Source organism: Podarcis melisellensis (genome assembly GCF_964234715.1).
Source record: "Podarcis melisellensis genome assembly, chromosome: 2".
In the NCBI taxonomy this organism is placed as follows: domain Eukaryota; kingdom Metazoa; phylum Chordata; class Lepidosauria; order Squamata; family Lacertidae; genus Podarcis; species Podarcis melisellensis.
The window spans coordinates 115,995,466-116,008,420 of record NC_138529.1 but is presented as its reverse complement, the minus strand read 5'-3'; the positions used below and the strand labels follow the sequence as shown (position 1 = coordinate 116,008,420).

Sequence of the window (12,955 nt, the reverse complement as noted above, 5' to 3'; positions counted from 1 at the left end):
TGTAGTGCTCAAACAACTGATAAGAACATAAGAAAGAGCCCTTCTGGATCAGGTTCAGCTAGACTGGTGACTGGGAGTGGCTGCCGAGACCATATAATACCAGTCCTGAGAGACCTGCATTGGCTCCCAGTACATTTCCGAGCACAATTCAAAGTGTTGGTGCTGACCTTTAAAGCCCTAAACGGCCTCGGTCCTGTATACCTGAAGGAGTGTCTCCACCCCCATCGTTCAGCCCGGACACTGAGGTCCAGCTCCAAGGGCCTTCTGGCAGTTCCCTCCCTGCAAGAAGCAAAATTACAGGGAACCAAGCAGAGGGCCTTCTCGGTAGTAGCACCTGCCCTGTGGAACACCCTCCCATCAGATGTCAAGGAAATAAGCCAAATTATTATTATTATTATTATTATTATTATTATTATTATTATTATTATTATTATTATCATCTGACAGTGGCCAACCAGATGCCCCAATGTGAAGCCACCAAGCAGACCCTGAGCACAAATCGTACCCTCTCCAAACTGCAGTTCCCAGCACCTAGTATACTGCCTACAACTGTGGAGGCCGATCATGGCCTCTGTTGTGACAGAGCGTTAGATACCAGATGGTCAGTTTTTTTTAATTTTTGTACCTGTTTCAATCTGCTTGCCCCTTGTGCGAGATAAACTTGTTTCCCTCTGCGTTTCTCGTCTCCCTGGCCCTGTATAAAAAATAATAATGCATTTCTTGCAAGATCTGTGGTTGAGGTTAGGTGTCTTGTTGTTGTTGTTCTTCCAGTCTCCACCACTGCCGTCCAGCTTAGATTCCCCATTTCCCCAGACGTCCAGAACTAGAGTGCAAATCTAGTAGCTGTTCGAAATGAGATGTTGCCCCAACAACAGGCAAATGAAAGGTTTTAGAGAGGCAACTCAGGCGCCTGTCCACTTCCTGCCAAGCGTGCTTTGTGCTTTCTGGTTCAGATTTTGGCTTAGACCTGTCCCGTCTCTGCTCTTGGGGTCTTGGGGATAATCATGGAGGCTCAAAAGTAGGTGTTGGGGTGGATGTAAGGCACAGGCCAGCAGTAACTCACAAGGCGTCAGTGAATTTAACTCTTTCTTCTTTGGGTGTAATCTTTGATACCTCCCTCTCTATGGAGGCGCAGATTACAGCTATAACAAAGGCGGCATTTTTTCATCTCCGCCAAGCTAAGCAGTTGGCCCCTTATCTCTCTCGCCCTGACCTAGCCATTGTGATCCACGCGACGGTCACCTCCAGACTGGATTATTGTAATTCGCTCTACGTGGGGCTGCCCTTGAGACTGACCCAGAAACTCCAGCGGGTGCAGAATGCCGCGGCGAGACTCCTTATGGGGTCTTCGCTGCGAGATCACATTCATCCGGTGCTATACCAGCTGCACTGGCTCCCGGTGGAGTACAGGATCAGGTTTAAGGTGCTGGTTCTAACCTTTAAAGCCCTATACGCCCTAGCTGTCCATGGAGGCACAGGTCAAATCTGTGTCCAGGGCAGCTGTTTACCAGCTCCATCTGGTACGTAGGCTGAGACCCTATCTGCCTGCGGACTGTCTCGCCAGAGTGGTGCATGCTCTGGTTATCTCCCACTTGGACTACTGCAATGCACTCTACGTGGGGCTACCTTTGAAGGTGACTCGGAAACTACAACTAATCCAGAATGCGGCAGCTAGACTGGTGACTGGGAGCGGCCGCCGAGACCATATAACACCGGTCTTGAAAGACCTACATTGGCTCCCAGTATGTTTCCGAGCACAATTCAAAGTGTTGGTGCTGACCTTTAAAGCCCTAAACGGCCTCGGTCCAGTATACCTGAAGGAGCGTCTCCACCCCCTTCATTCTGCCCGGACGCTGAGGTCCAGCGCCGAGGGCCTTTTGGCGGTTCCCTCATTGCGAGAAGCAAAGCTACAGGGAACCAGGCAGAGGGCCTTCTCGGTAGTGGCGCCCACCCTGTGGAACGCCCTTCCAGCAGATGTCAAAGCGATAAACTACCTGACATTCAGAAGACATCTTAAGGCAGCCCTGTTCAGGGAAGTTTTTAACGTGTGATTTTACTGTATTTTTGGTTTTTATGGAAGCCGCCCAGAGTGGCTGGGGAGGCCCAGCCAGATGGGCGGGGTATAAATAATAAATTATTATTATTATTATTATTATTATTATTATTATTATTATTATTATTTATTATTATAGGACCCTTGTACCTACGGGACCGCCTCTCCTGGTATGTCCCGCAGAGGAACCTACGGTCTGCAAATAAAAACATCCTGAAGGTCCCAGGCCACAGAGAGGTTAGGCTGGCCTCAACTAGAGCCAGGGCTTTCTCGGCCGCGGCTCCAATCTGGTGGAACGCTCTGTCACAAGAGACTTCCATAGCAACAGCTTTCCAGGCAAAGCCAGTCTTCCCAGTAGGCCTTGCCCCTATGAGGCAGGACTGAAGGCCTTCCTACAGTCTTCTCCCTCAGATCCTTCCAGAGCAATCTGAGACTCCAAGGCCTTGTCTGTCGCCGCTCCACCTTCTTCATTCCTCTTCTGGTCCTGGGAGACCAGTGGAGAGGCGAGGAGGAGACACACATGATGCTTCGCCAGCTAACTCAACCTCTGCCTCTGGGCCCCTCACCTCTCCAGGCTCCTCTTCTGCCGCTAGTTCTGAACTGCTCTCTGCCGCAGCCTCTTCCTGCTCACTAAACCCTGTTACCTCTCCAGCTTCTGACACCTCCTCCTCCCAGTCTTCTCCCTCTAACCCAGGCATCCTCAAACTCGGCCCGCCAGATGTTTTGGGACTACAACTCCCATCATCCCTAGCTAACAGAACCAGTGGTCAGGGATGGTGGGAATTGTAGTCCCAAAACATCTGGAGGGCCGAGTTTGGGGGTGCCTGCTCTAACCACTCAGCCGTCTTCCCCTGGGGGTTCCCCGGTTGCTGCCTCCCACCACTCCTCTGCATCCAGCCAGTCCGTGACATCACGGGGGTGGGGGCTTGTGCATCTAGAGGTGGTGTGTCAGGTCTCTCCCATTCCTCAGCCTTCCTCCAGTGGGACATCTCTGGGTGTTGGGTCTCCAGTCCCTGGTCAGTGGTGGCTGGTGCCCATCGGGGCTGGTAGGGCAGAAGGCAAGGAGCCCAACAGTAGGTGGCGCCAGAGAGCCAATGACATAGAGTCCCCATCCTCTTCCCTGCTGCGTTCTGCAAGGGCAACACAAAAGCTGAGGAGGAGGAAGGTGACGGCCAGAGCCGCTTTCTGGGCTGCTTGTAAGGGAAAAGGACATAAGTTTCTCCACACCCAGGGGGTTCTTTGCTAGGGACATCTGCTGGGAAACAGCAACCTGTTCGTGACGACAAACTGGCTGTGTGTCGAAAGCCATCAGGAAACCCATTCAGTTGATGGGCGGGGGGGGGGGAGTATGTGTCCTGACCTGAACTGATGAACCACGGTTAAAAAACAGGAAGCAGAGGCAGAGGGACCAACCGTCAGCTTTCACAATGGAGGAATATAAACAGGATCTGTCCTGTAACAAAGGCCGATGCTATTTCAAGCCTCTTGGCTTGGCGTCTTCGGCGAAGATCAGTGTTGCTGAGCTCGTGGAAGGCACAGAAATGTTTGCCACCCATTCCACGAAACAAGAGCACCCGTAAGAATCTGCTTGGGTTTGGTTTTCCGCAAGGAGGAAAAACGACGAGCTCCTCAAATCAATGGTGGAAACCTGTGGCACTCCAAATGTTGTTTGCCCATCAGTTGGTGCAAAATGCAGGCATCGCAACTATTCACATGCTGCCCGATAGGTATTTAAAATGGCTGGCATCTGCCTGTCTTGAGAGACAATGGAGTGTGCTGTGGTGATCACACAGGGTCCCCAGACGTTTCACTGTCTATTGATCCCTGTGCCACCACTTTATTTCTTGCTGCCACCACCCAGGGCCTACCTGGTACAATACTGAGTCAGGGTTAAATTGAAACATAAACTTCTGTTTATTTCTTGCAGTTTAACAAGCGTGTGGTTTCATAAACGGTATCGGTCAATTAGTCATGGGGTGCCTATCCAGACCCATAACTTCCGCTACCTGCGCTCACTCACTAAACCACCTCTCACATATTTACTTGTCTTCCTAGCCCCTAACTGTTCCTGACTCAGCTTATTTCGCAACACTAACTCAACTTCCCCACAGACTATCCCAATTCATTCCCACTCCAACCAACCACCCAACTCCCAACGAACTCCCCCCTTCACCCCTCCCAGAGTTGGTTTTATAGTCTTTCTGACTCCACCCCCTGGGTTCTGATTGGCTAAGCTGTTTAACTATTTCACCTCCAGCACTCTCATACGTTAACGTCACATGTGCCTCCGAGGGTGAAGTCAAACGGATGGGGGATCACAGCGCCTGCTGTGGCAGCAGAGGCCGGCAACACATAACCGCTGCTTCCCAGGCCCCCTTAACAAACTACAGTTTGCATAATTCTTTCGAGAAGCCATGGCTGATTGACGTGGCATGGCACGTGCTTTAAATGTAAAATTGCATATTCACCTGATAATTCTCTCCTCCAGGTAAGCAAAAGTTTTAGCTAACTAGCTAACCAAATGGAAGTTTATTTTGTCCCTGCTTCATGCATGGTCTTTCACAACACTGCAGGAGGCGGTGATGGCTGCTAACTTTTAAAAGGGGACCAGGCAATCCCATGAGGGATGAGGCTATCAGTGGCCCATTGGCATGAAGGTCAAAGAGGCATCTGATTGGCTGCTTTGGGAAAACAAGTTACTGGACTAGAAGGAACTTGGATTGGATTTGGCAGAGCTCCTCCTGGTGATCTCATAGTAGGTGTGGAGAAACCTTTGGCCCTCCAGATGTTGCTGGACTACAACTCCCATCAACCTCAGCAAGGATTGCCGATGGCTGATGGGATTTGTAGTCCAAACAACAACTGGAAGGCCAGAGAGACCCTGCACCTGCCTTGTAGAAATAAATAGGTAAAGGGACCCCTGACCATTAGGTCCAGTTGTGGCTGACTGGGGTTGCGGCGCTCATCTCGCTTTATTGGCTGAGGGAGTCGGCGTACAGCTTTCGGGTCATGTGGCCAGCATGACTAAGCCACTTCTGGCGAACCAGAGCAGCGCATGGAAACACCGTTTACCCTCCCACTGGAGTGGTACCTATTTATCTACTTGCACTTTGACGTGCTTTCGAACTGCTAGGTTGGCAGGAGCAGGGACCGAGCAACGGGAGCTCACTCTGTCACGGGGATTCAAACCACCGACCTTCTGGTTGGAAAGTCCTAGGCTCTGTGGTTTAACCCACAGGGCCACCCTCGTCCTGTAGAAGTAAATAAGTACCGCCTAATTCAATAGGACTTACTCCCCGCAAAAAACATGAAACAGAATCACAGCCCAGTACTGTAAAAGCCCATTTTATATATATTTTTAAAGAAAAGAAAATATAATTGAATTTGACTGTTGAAATGCCATACACGCAAGTAAAATCGCATGTGAAAACTGTCCCAGTTTAGCAGGTTAGGAGGCACTTGTGTTTGATTACTTCGCTGCACGTAGAAAACTGAAGTAGACCATAATCTTTCTCCTTAAAGCTCCCTGTGTGCAGAATGTTTTGTGTTTTACACGGGGAGAGAATTTTAGATCCAGCTCCACTCGCATTTCTAAAGATGGTAGAATTCAATAAAAGCGTCTCTTCTGCTGCATGCGCAGATTGGCTTTTAAACTTTACAAAGAAGGGTGTATAAAGGAGGACTCTGAGCCATGGAGACAGGAAAGATAAGAGTCGCTCAACAATGGGCCCCAAAGCTGTAAGCTGGTCATAAGCTACCCATGTGTGGAATAACCAATACCAATAAAAAAGGCAGGGCGCCATAGAGATAAAAGAACAGAGTGACTTCCCCAAACCACTTTTCATTTCTGCTCCACAAATGGTGCCCTCTTCTATTCTCTTCCCAATTATTCTGCCAAATCTTTGGATCATCTCCTTCCTGGAGTCTGGTAAGAAACTAGCAGGGCTTTTCCAAAGTTGCCCATAGCAACTGCCAGAACTGAAAACTATTAGCAACTACAGACCTCTAGCCATTTCTGATCATCTTTTTTCACTAGTGGGCATCTTTGGAATTTTGAGAAAGCGCCATGAGTGCCAGTCACAAAATGGCTGCCGTAGGGTGTGTGGCATGACACAAAATGGCTACCACGTATCTGTGGGTAGCATAACATGGCAGGGGATGACGACAAAATGGCTGCCATGTATCTGTGGGTAGCAGCACATGGCAGGGGACAATGACAAAATGGCTGCCACACCTGAAAGGAATCCACATTAGCCACTGCCACGCTTTCTCACAGTGAGAAGCTTTTGCCGCCTCTTCTCAGTTCATAATGGAAGTTGGGGTCCTGGCATTCAATGGAAATGCAGACATGTTTAAGGGGAGGTGTTCATGCAACTGAGAACAGGAACTGAGCAGGAGGAGCGTATTGTGGATTTTTAAGGGTATATTTATTGAGACCTTGTACAGGGGACACAGGTGGCGCTGTGGGTTAAACCACAGAGCCTAGGATTTGTCGATCAGAAGGTTGGCGGTTTGAATCCCCGCGACAGGGAGAGCTCCCGTTGCTCAGTCCCTGCTCCTGCCAACCTAGCAGTTTGAAAGCACGTCAAAGTGCAAGTAGATAAATAGGTACTGCTCTGGTGGGAAGGTAAACAGCGTTTCTGTGTGCTGCTCGGGTTCACCAGAAGTGGCTTAGTCATGCTGGCCACATGACCCGGAAGCTGTACGCCGGCTCCCTTGGCCAGTAAAGTGAGATGAGCGCCGCAACCCCAGAGTCGGCCACAACTGGACCTAACGGTCAGGGGTCCCTTTACCTTTTCCTTTACAGGTGCCACAGGAGATACTGGCAAAGATAATGGCAACTATTGATGCTATGGCGTCAACGCTGGGTACCTGCTTCTTCCCAGGCTATTGTGTGAGCTAGCCTTATGCCTCCTGTCCCATGAGAATTCCCTGATTTCTAGTAAGGTCCCATGATTCTGAAAGAATCTCTCTCCCACAACCCTTGGGAATTTACACAACGTCCTCTCCTGTGTGGGTTCTCTGGTGTGCAGTAAGGTCTGATGTACTAAGGAAGGATTTGCCACAGTGTGAGCAGGGGCCTGGTTTCTCCCTCAAATGCGTTTTCCGATGCCTGGCTACTACCGAACAGCGACTGAATCCTTTCCAACAGTTTGGGCACCGGTACGATTTTCCGCCCGTATGAAGTCCCTGGTGTCTATTAAGGCTTGATTTATTGCGGAATGTCATGCTGCAGTCCAAACACTCGTATGGCTTCTCTCCGGTGTGGCTTCAAGAGCTGTCCCGTGAGCAAACCCCTTCCCACAGTCGGCGCACTCGTACAGCTTTCCCCTCAGGCGCGTCCTCTGGTGCCTCATGAGGTGCACGCTTTGATCAAATGTCTTCCCACAGCCAGAGCATTTATATGGCTTCTCTCCGGTGAGGCTCCTCCGATGTGTAATGAGGTTCGTGCTCCGACTGAACCTCTTCCCGCAGTCCGAGCACTTGTACGGCTTCTCTCCTGTGTGGATTCTGCGATGCCTAATGAGGTTGGATCTGGCGAGAAAGCTTTCTTGGCAGTCTGGACATTCGTACGGTTTCTCTCCTGTGTGGATCCTCTGGTGCCTATTAAAACTCGATTTAGTGCTGAAGCTTTTCTCACACAAAGTGCACAAACTCCTTCCCTTTCCTTTGCATATCCGTTGTTGTGGGGCTATTTCGCAGGCTGAGCCTTCTGGGCCTGCAGTGGCTTCCCCGCTCCAGTCTCCCCTTCCATTGTCTCTCTTGGATCCACCATCATTAAAAAAATTCTGCTCCAGCTCTAGACTACGGGCTCTTTTGGACGACATCTCCTGTGGCTCCCCATCGCTGTCACTCATCCAGCCTTCACCACCTGAAAAAAATAAAAAAAGAGAGCTGTGATAAGAACAGGAGAGGAGAAAGAAAGTAAGTAAGTAAGTAAGTAAGTAAGTAAGTAAGTAATATCTTTATTGTCATTGCCCCCTCTTGGGGACAACGAAATTACTTGGCTGCTCCATCCACCCAGGTAGCGCACTCCACACAAAATCAAAACAACTATAAAAACACTAATTAAAACAATACAGTATAATACAGCAAGGAAGATTAGATGACTTTCAAAGTCCAGGCTTCCCATTCAGGGCCGAGATCACTCTGGAGAAGAAGCTGTTCTTAAGACGGCTCGTTCTTGTCTTCATCGTCCTGTATCTCTGTCCCGACGGCAGGAGCTCAAAGAGACAGTGACCAGGATGCGATGGATCTTTTACTATGTCCAGTGCCTTCCTCTGGCACCTTGTGGCATAAATCTGCTCTAAGGTGGAGGACTTAAAAGAGTAAACAGACCAAATGAATGGACCTATTTATTCAGGGAAATGGAAATACTAATATTAATAGTACAGTGGTACCTCGGATTAAGTACTTAATTCGTTCTGTTGGTCCGTTCTTAACCTGAAAGTGTTCTTAACCTGAAGCACCACCTTAGCTAATGGGGCCTCCTGCTGCCGCCGCGCCACCAGAGCACGATTTCTCATCCTGAAGCAAAGTTCTTAACCTGAAGCAGTATTTCTGGGTTTGCGGAGAGTGTAACCTGAAGCGTATGTAACCTGAAGCGTATGTAACCCGAGGTACCACTGTACTAATAATAGGTAGGCAAAAGGTAAAGGACCTCTGAATGGTTAAGTCCAATCAAAGGTGACTTATGGGCATAGCTGTCAACGTTTCCCTTTTTTAAAGGGAAATTCCCTTATTCCGACTAGGACTCCTCTCAAGAAAAGGGAAAAGTTGACAGCTATGCTTATGGGGTTGTGGTGCTCATCTTTCTTTCAGGCCGAGGGAGCTGGCATTTGTCTACAGGCAGCTTTCCGTCTCATGTGGCCAGCATGACTAAACCGCTTCTGGCACAATGGGACACTGTGACGGAAACCAGAGCGCATGGAAATGCTGTTTACCTTCTTGCTGCAGCGGTACCTATTTATCTACTTGCACCGGTGTGCTTTCGAACTGCTAGGTTGGCAGGAGCTGGGACAGAGCAACGGGAGCTCACTCCATCGAGGGGATTCAAACTGTTGACCTTCTGATCGGCAAGCCCAAGAGGCTCAGTGGTTTAGACGACGGCGCCTCCCGCATCCCTGATAATACTAATACAGTGGTACCTCAGGTTAAGTACTTAATTCGTTCCAGAGGTCCGTTCTTAACTTGAAACTGTTCTTAACCTGAAGCACCACTTTAGCTAATGGGGCCTCCTGCTGCCGCCGCGCCGTCAGAGCATGATTTCTGTTCTCATCCTGAAGCAAAGTTCTTAACCTGATGCACTATTTCTGGATTAGCGGAGTCTGTAACCTGAAGCGTATGTAACCTGAAGCGTATGTAACCTGAGGTACCACTGTAATACTAATAATAATTCAGTTTATATCCCATCTTTACTCCTGAAGGGAGTGCAGGGCGGCAAACACCACAATAATAAAACATTTTGCAAAAACATTTTTAGAAGCATTTAAAACAGTATAGCAGCAATCCAAAAAACAGTTATATCGGCTGTGAGTCCTGGAAATCCTGCTTCCTGCCTTGCTGGCCTTTTCCCACCTACTTGGGAAGGTGGGGCCTGACTGACTCCAGCTACAAAAGCAGAGGCCAGAGACCATCTTGGCTGTTCTGCTCTTAGCGCAGACCCAGGTCATGGACCCTGAGTGTCCCAAACCACCTCCTGCAGTGAACCACCATTGGAAGGATCGCCAACAAAGGTGGCTGGTTACCTTCTGTGTTTCTGATTAATATTCCCCCCCTTGCTAATTATGCTGTATGAAATGTACATTTTATATTTGACTTCCCTTAATAATGTTTTCTTTTGGAATGCTTAAGATTTACTTATTTTTGCTAACTTTGCTATGTTAAATGTACATTCTGTAGCTAACCTACACCCTTAGTAACCTTTCATTTTGAAATCTTTAAGATAACATTTTAGTTTCCTGTTAATTAGCTAGCTCTGAATGTATGTTTGACTTTCTTCTGTAATGTTTTTCTTCTGGGCTGCTTTATGTTTTAATGCAGCTTGCAAACAGCTTTGAGATTTTTTTCCTCTTTAAAATATAAAGCGGTATAGAAGTAAAATAATAATCACTGGGTTGCCTGGAAAAATCCCTCAGCCCTCAGCTGCCTGCATAAAGAGGATTGTTTTCAAATTCCTTCTGAATATTATTAAGGGAGGGGCAGATGTACCTCCACAAACCTCAAGCTCAGGTAATCCTTACCTGGCGAACTGGCCTCCTTCCCAGCCTCTGATGAGACGCTTGGAGCAATTTCAAACAAAGTTCGCTCGGCCTCTGCAAAGCTCACCGCCACCTCCTGGATTAGGCCCAGCTCCTGAAAGAACAGTGAACACTTTCCCCCTTTCTTCTTTGTCACCAGAGTAATAGTCCACAGCACAGCAAATTCCCAAATTCCAAACTGCAACACAAGCTCCTACCGTGAGGCAGTTTCTCCTAATGGAGGGGCAGGAGGAAACTTTTTTCCCAGTCTTGAAGTGGGCACATTCCCACATGGTCAACTCTCTGGGAGCCAAATGCTTAGGATGGACAGGGCCAGAGACAAAAACAGATGTGGGGAAGCAGATGTGGCCTTTTTCATTTTGTACAGAATCCTACCTTACATCCACACAAAAGTCAGTTTTCTACACCTATACTAGCTTAATAATAATAATAATAATTTATTTGTACCCCACCCATCTGACTGGGTTTCCCCAGCCATTCTGCGTAGCTTCCAACATAGAGTGGTACCTTGGTTCTTGAACTTAATCTGTTCCGGGAATCCATTTGACTACCGAAACAGTTTGAAAACCAAGACACGGCTTCCGATTGGCTGCAGGAGCTTCCTGCACTCAAGCGGAAGACACATCGGACGTTCAGCTTCCAAAAAACGTTCGCAAACTGGAACACTTACTTCCAGGTTTGCAGCATTCAGGAGCCGATTTGTTTGGGGGCGAAGCTGTTTGAGTACCAAGATGCCAGTGTATATAAAAACAGTAAAATGCCAACCATTAAAAGCTCAGATGTCTTCTAAAAGTCAGATATTCTTTGCCCTGCCTTTCACAGGACAGCCTGAAAAACTCTCCTCACCTGCTCTTCCTGTGTCTTGGCCTCTCCTTGCCTCAGCAGAAAATCCTCTGCAAGAGCCACCGCCCGGCTGCAGGTCTCAGGGCGACCCACCCACTTCTGCATTTCCTGGGGCAGGACAGCCAGAAACTGCTCCAGGATCAACAGCTCCAAGATCTGCTCCTTTGTCCGCTTCTCTGGCTTAAGCCACCGATGTTTGTGGAGCTGTCTATATGCTTCCCTGGGCCCCTCCGCCTCCCTGTAGGAGAACCGCCGGAACAGCCGCCGTTCTCCGTCTGCGCCGAGGGCATGTTGGCCATCTCTCCACTTCCCCATAATCCTCTCTGTCTCTGGGATCCGGCGAGCCATGCATATACTCAGCCAGCCCACGAAGTATGCACTCATCACATCCAGCCTGCGGGCCGGCAGTCGTGGGTCCCTCGGTGTGGATAAAAGATAATTTGGTGTCCCCCCCCATGGCGGCTGTGGGCTCTCTATGCTGGAGTTGTGGGGCTGAACCACTCTGAGGAAGTCGCCAGCTCTGCTGTAGCAGCCCCTCGTCCTGCTCCCGTTTAACACGTTTCAGCAACGGCCATTTTGGAAAATGCCCAACTTGGACGATAGGGAGGGCATCTCCCGTGCCTTTTTCTGCTCTGGCCTCCGGCTTGGAAATGGCTGGCTCTCCAGTATCCATCTCTTCTCTGGCTTTGTGTCTCCGGAGCTGGCGACTCGGGACAGAGGATGGTTCCCTGTGGACCCAGCTTAGTCTGGGCCCTCCATCGCTTCTTAGAGAAGCAGAGAAGTGGCCTGCCTGTTGCTCTGTTCAGTTGGCACACAAGGAGATGTCGCTGGTGGGCAGTAGCTCTCTTGCCCAAAACACTTCACACCATCTGGGTTTCCAGTTAGACCTGGGAATTAAGACCCCTGGAGGAATCAAACATGTAGAACAGTGGGAGAATGCAGAGTGTGTTGCATCATGGGCCTCAGGCAGAATATGGCCCCTGGGGCTCTCTCGATCTGGCCCTCAGAACCTTCCCAAGGCCACACCCCCTCTGCCCAGGCCACACCCTCAACAGTCTTGCTTTGTCCCCATTCCTGGGCATTTTTGCCTGGCTGGAATGTGCCCCTGAACTCTGACAGCACCTCTTTGCTTGCCTAGATTGAGGACAGAGAGGAGAGTGTGAATAGAAACTGGCTTACTGTGGGGACGCGGGTGGCGCTGTGGGTTAAACCACAGAGCCTAGGACTTGCCGATCAGAAGGTCGACGGTTCGAATCCCCGCGATGACGGGGTGAGCTCCCGTTGCTCTGTCCCTGCTCCTGCCAACCTAGCTGTTTGAAAGCACACCAGCGCAAGTAGATAAATAGGTACCGCTCCGGCGGGAAGGTAAACGGTGTTTCCGTGCGCTGCTCTGGTTCGCCAGAAGTGGCTTAGTCATGCTGGCCACATGACCCGGAAGCTGTACGCCGGCTCCCTCGGCAAATAAAGCGAGACGAGCGCCGCAACCCCAGAATCGGCCACAACTGGACCTAATGGTCAGGGGTCCCTTTACTTTACATTTACTTTGTGACAGCAGCATTTACACTTGTTGCTCTGTTCGCTTTTGTCTCTAGCGCTGCCTCCTGCTGACGTGTGGCCCTCGAAAGGCTGCCCAGAAAAGGCTCCCTATCCTGATTCAGAACGAAAACAATCTGGATTATCCTCGCGCTGTTTGTTATGGGGCCAAAACAGTTCCACCCAGACGGAAGAGGGAGCTATCGGGAGGCTCCAGGGAGCCACAAGGTTTGCAGAAGTGTGGGCAGAACAGTTGCTTGGCTTG

General features: G+C 49.5%; 1 protein-coding gene across 1 annotated transcript; it reads right to left on the bottom strand.

Moving 5' to 3' along the window:
• Positions 1–6,458: 6,458 nt before the first annotated feature.
• Positions 6,459–12,388, bottom strand: LOC309364982 (uncharacterized protein). The gene is made up of 3 exons (XM_081903049.1): positions 11,161–12,388; positions 10,297–10,408; positions 6,459–7,925 (listed from the first exon to the last, which is right to left on the bottom strand). Exons 1-3 carry the CDS (start codon positions 11,539–11,541, stop codon positions 7,279–7,281), a joined length of 1,140 nt encoding a protein of 379 aa, XP_081759175.1. The 5' UTR covers positions 11,542–12,388; the 3' UTR covers positions 6,459–7,278.
• Positions 12,389–12,955: the final 567 nt, after the last annotated feature.

Bases quoted from the DNA above. Each gene is read 5' to 3' on its own strand.
- LOC309364982 (XM_081903049.1), bottom strand. From the start codon at position 11,541: ATGAGTGCATACTTCGTGGGCTGGCTGAGTATATGCATGGCTCGCCGG. The intron at 10,409-11,160 runs GTGAGGAGAGTT...CTGTTCTTTCAG, and splicing joins CCAAGACACAGGAAGAGCAG to GAGCTGGGCCTAATCCAGGA. The intron at 7,926-10,296 runs GTAAGGATTACC...TATTTTTTTCAG, and splicing joins GAAGGAGGCCAGTTCGCCAG to GTGGTGAAGGCTGGATGAGT.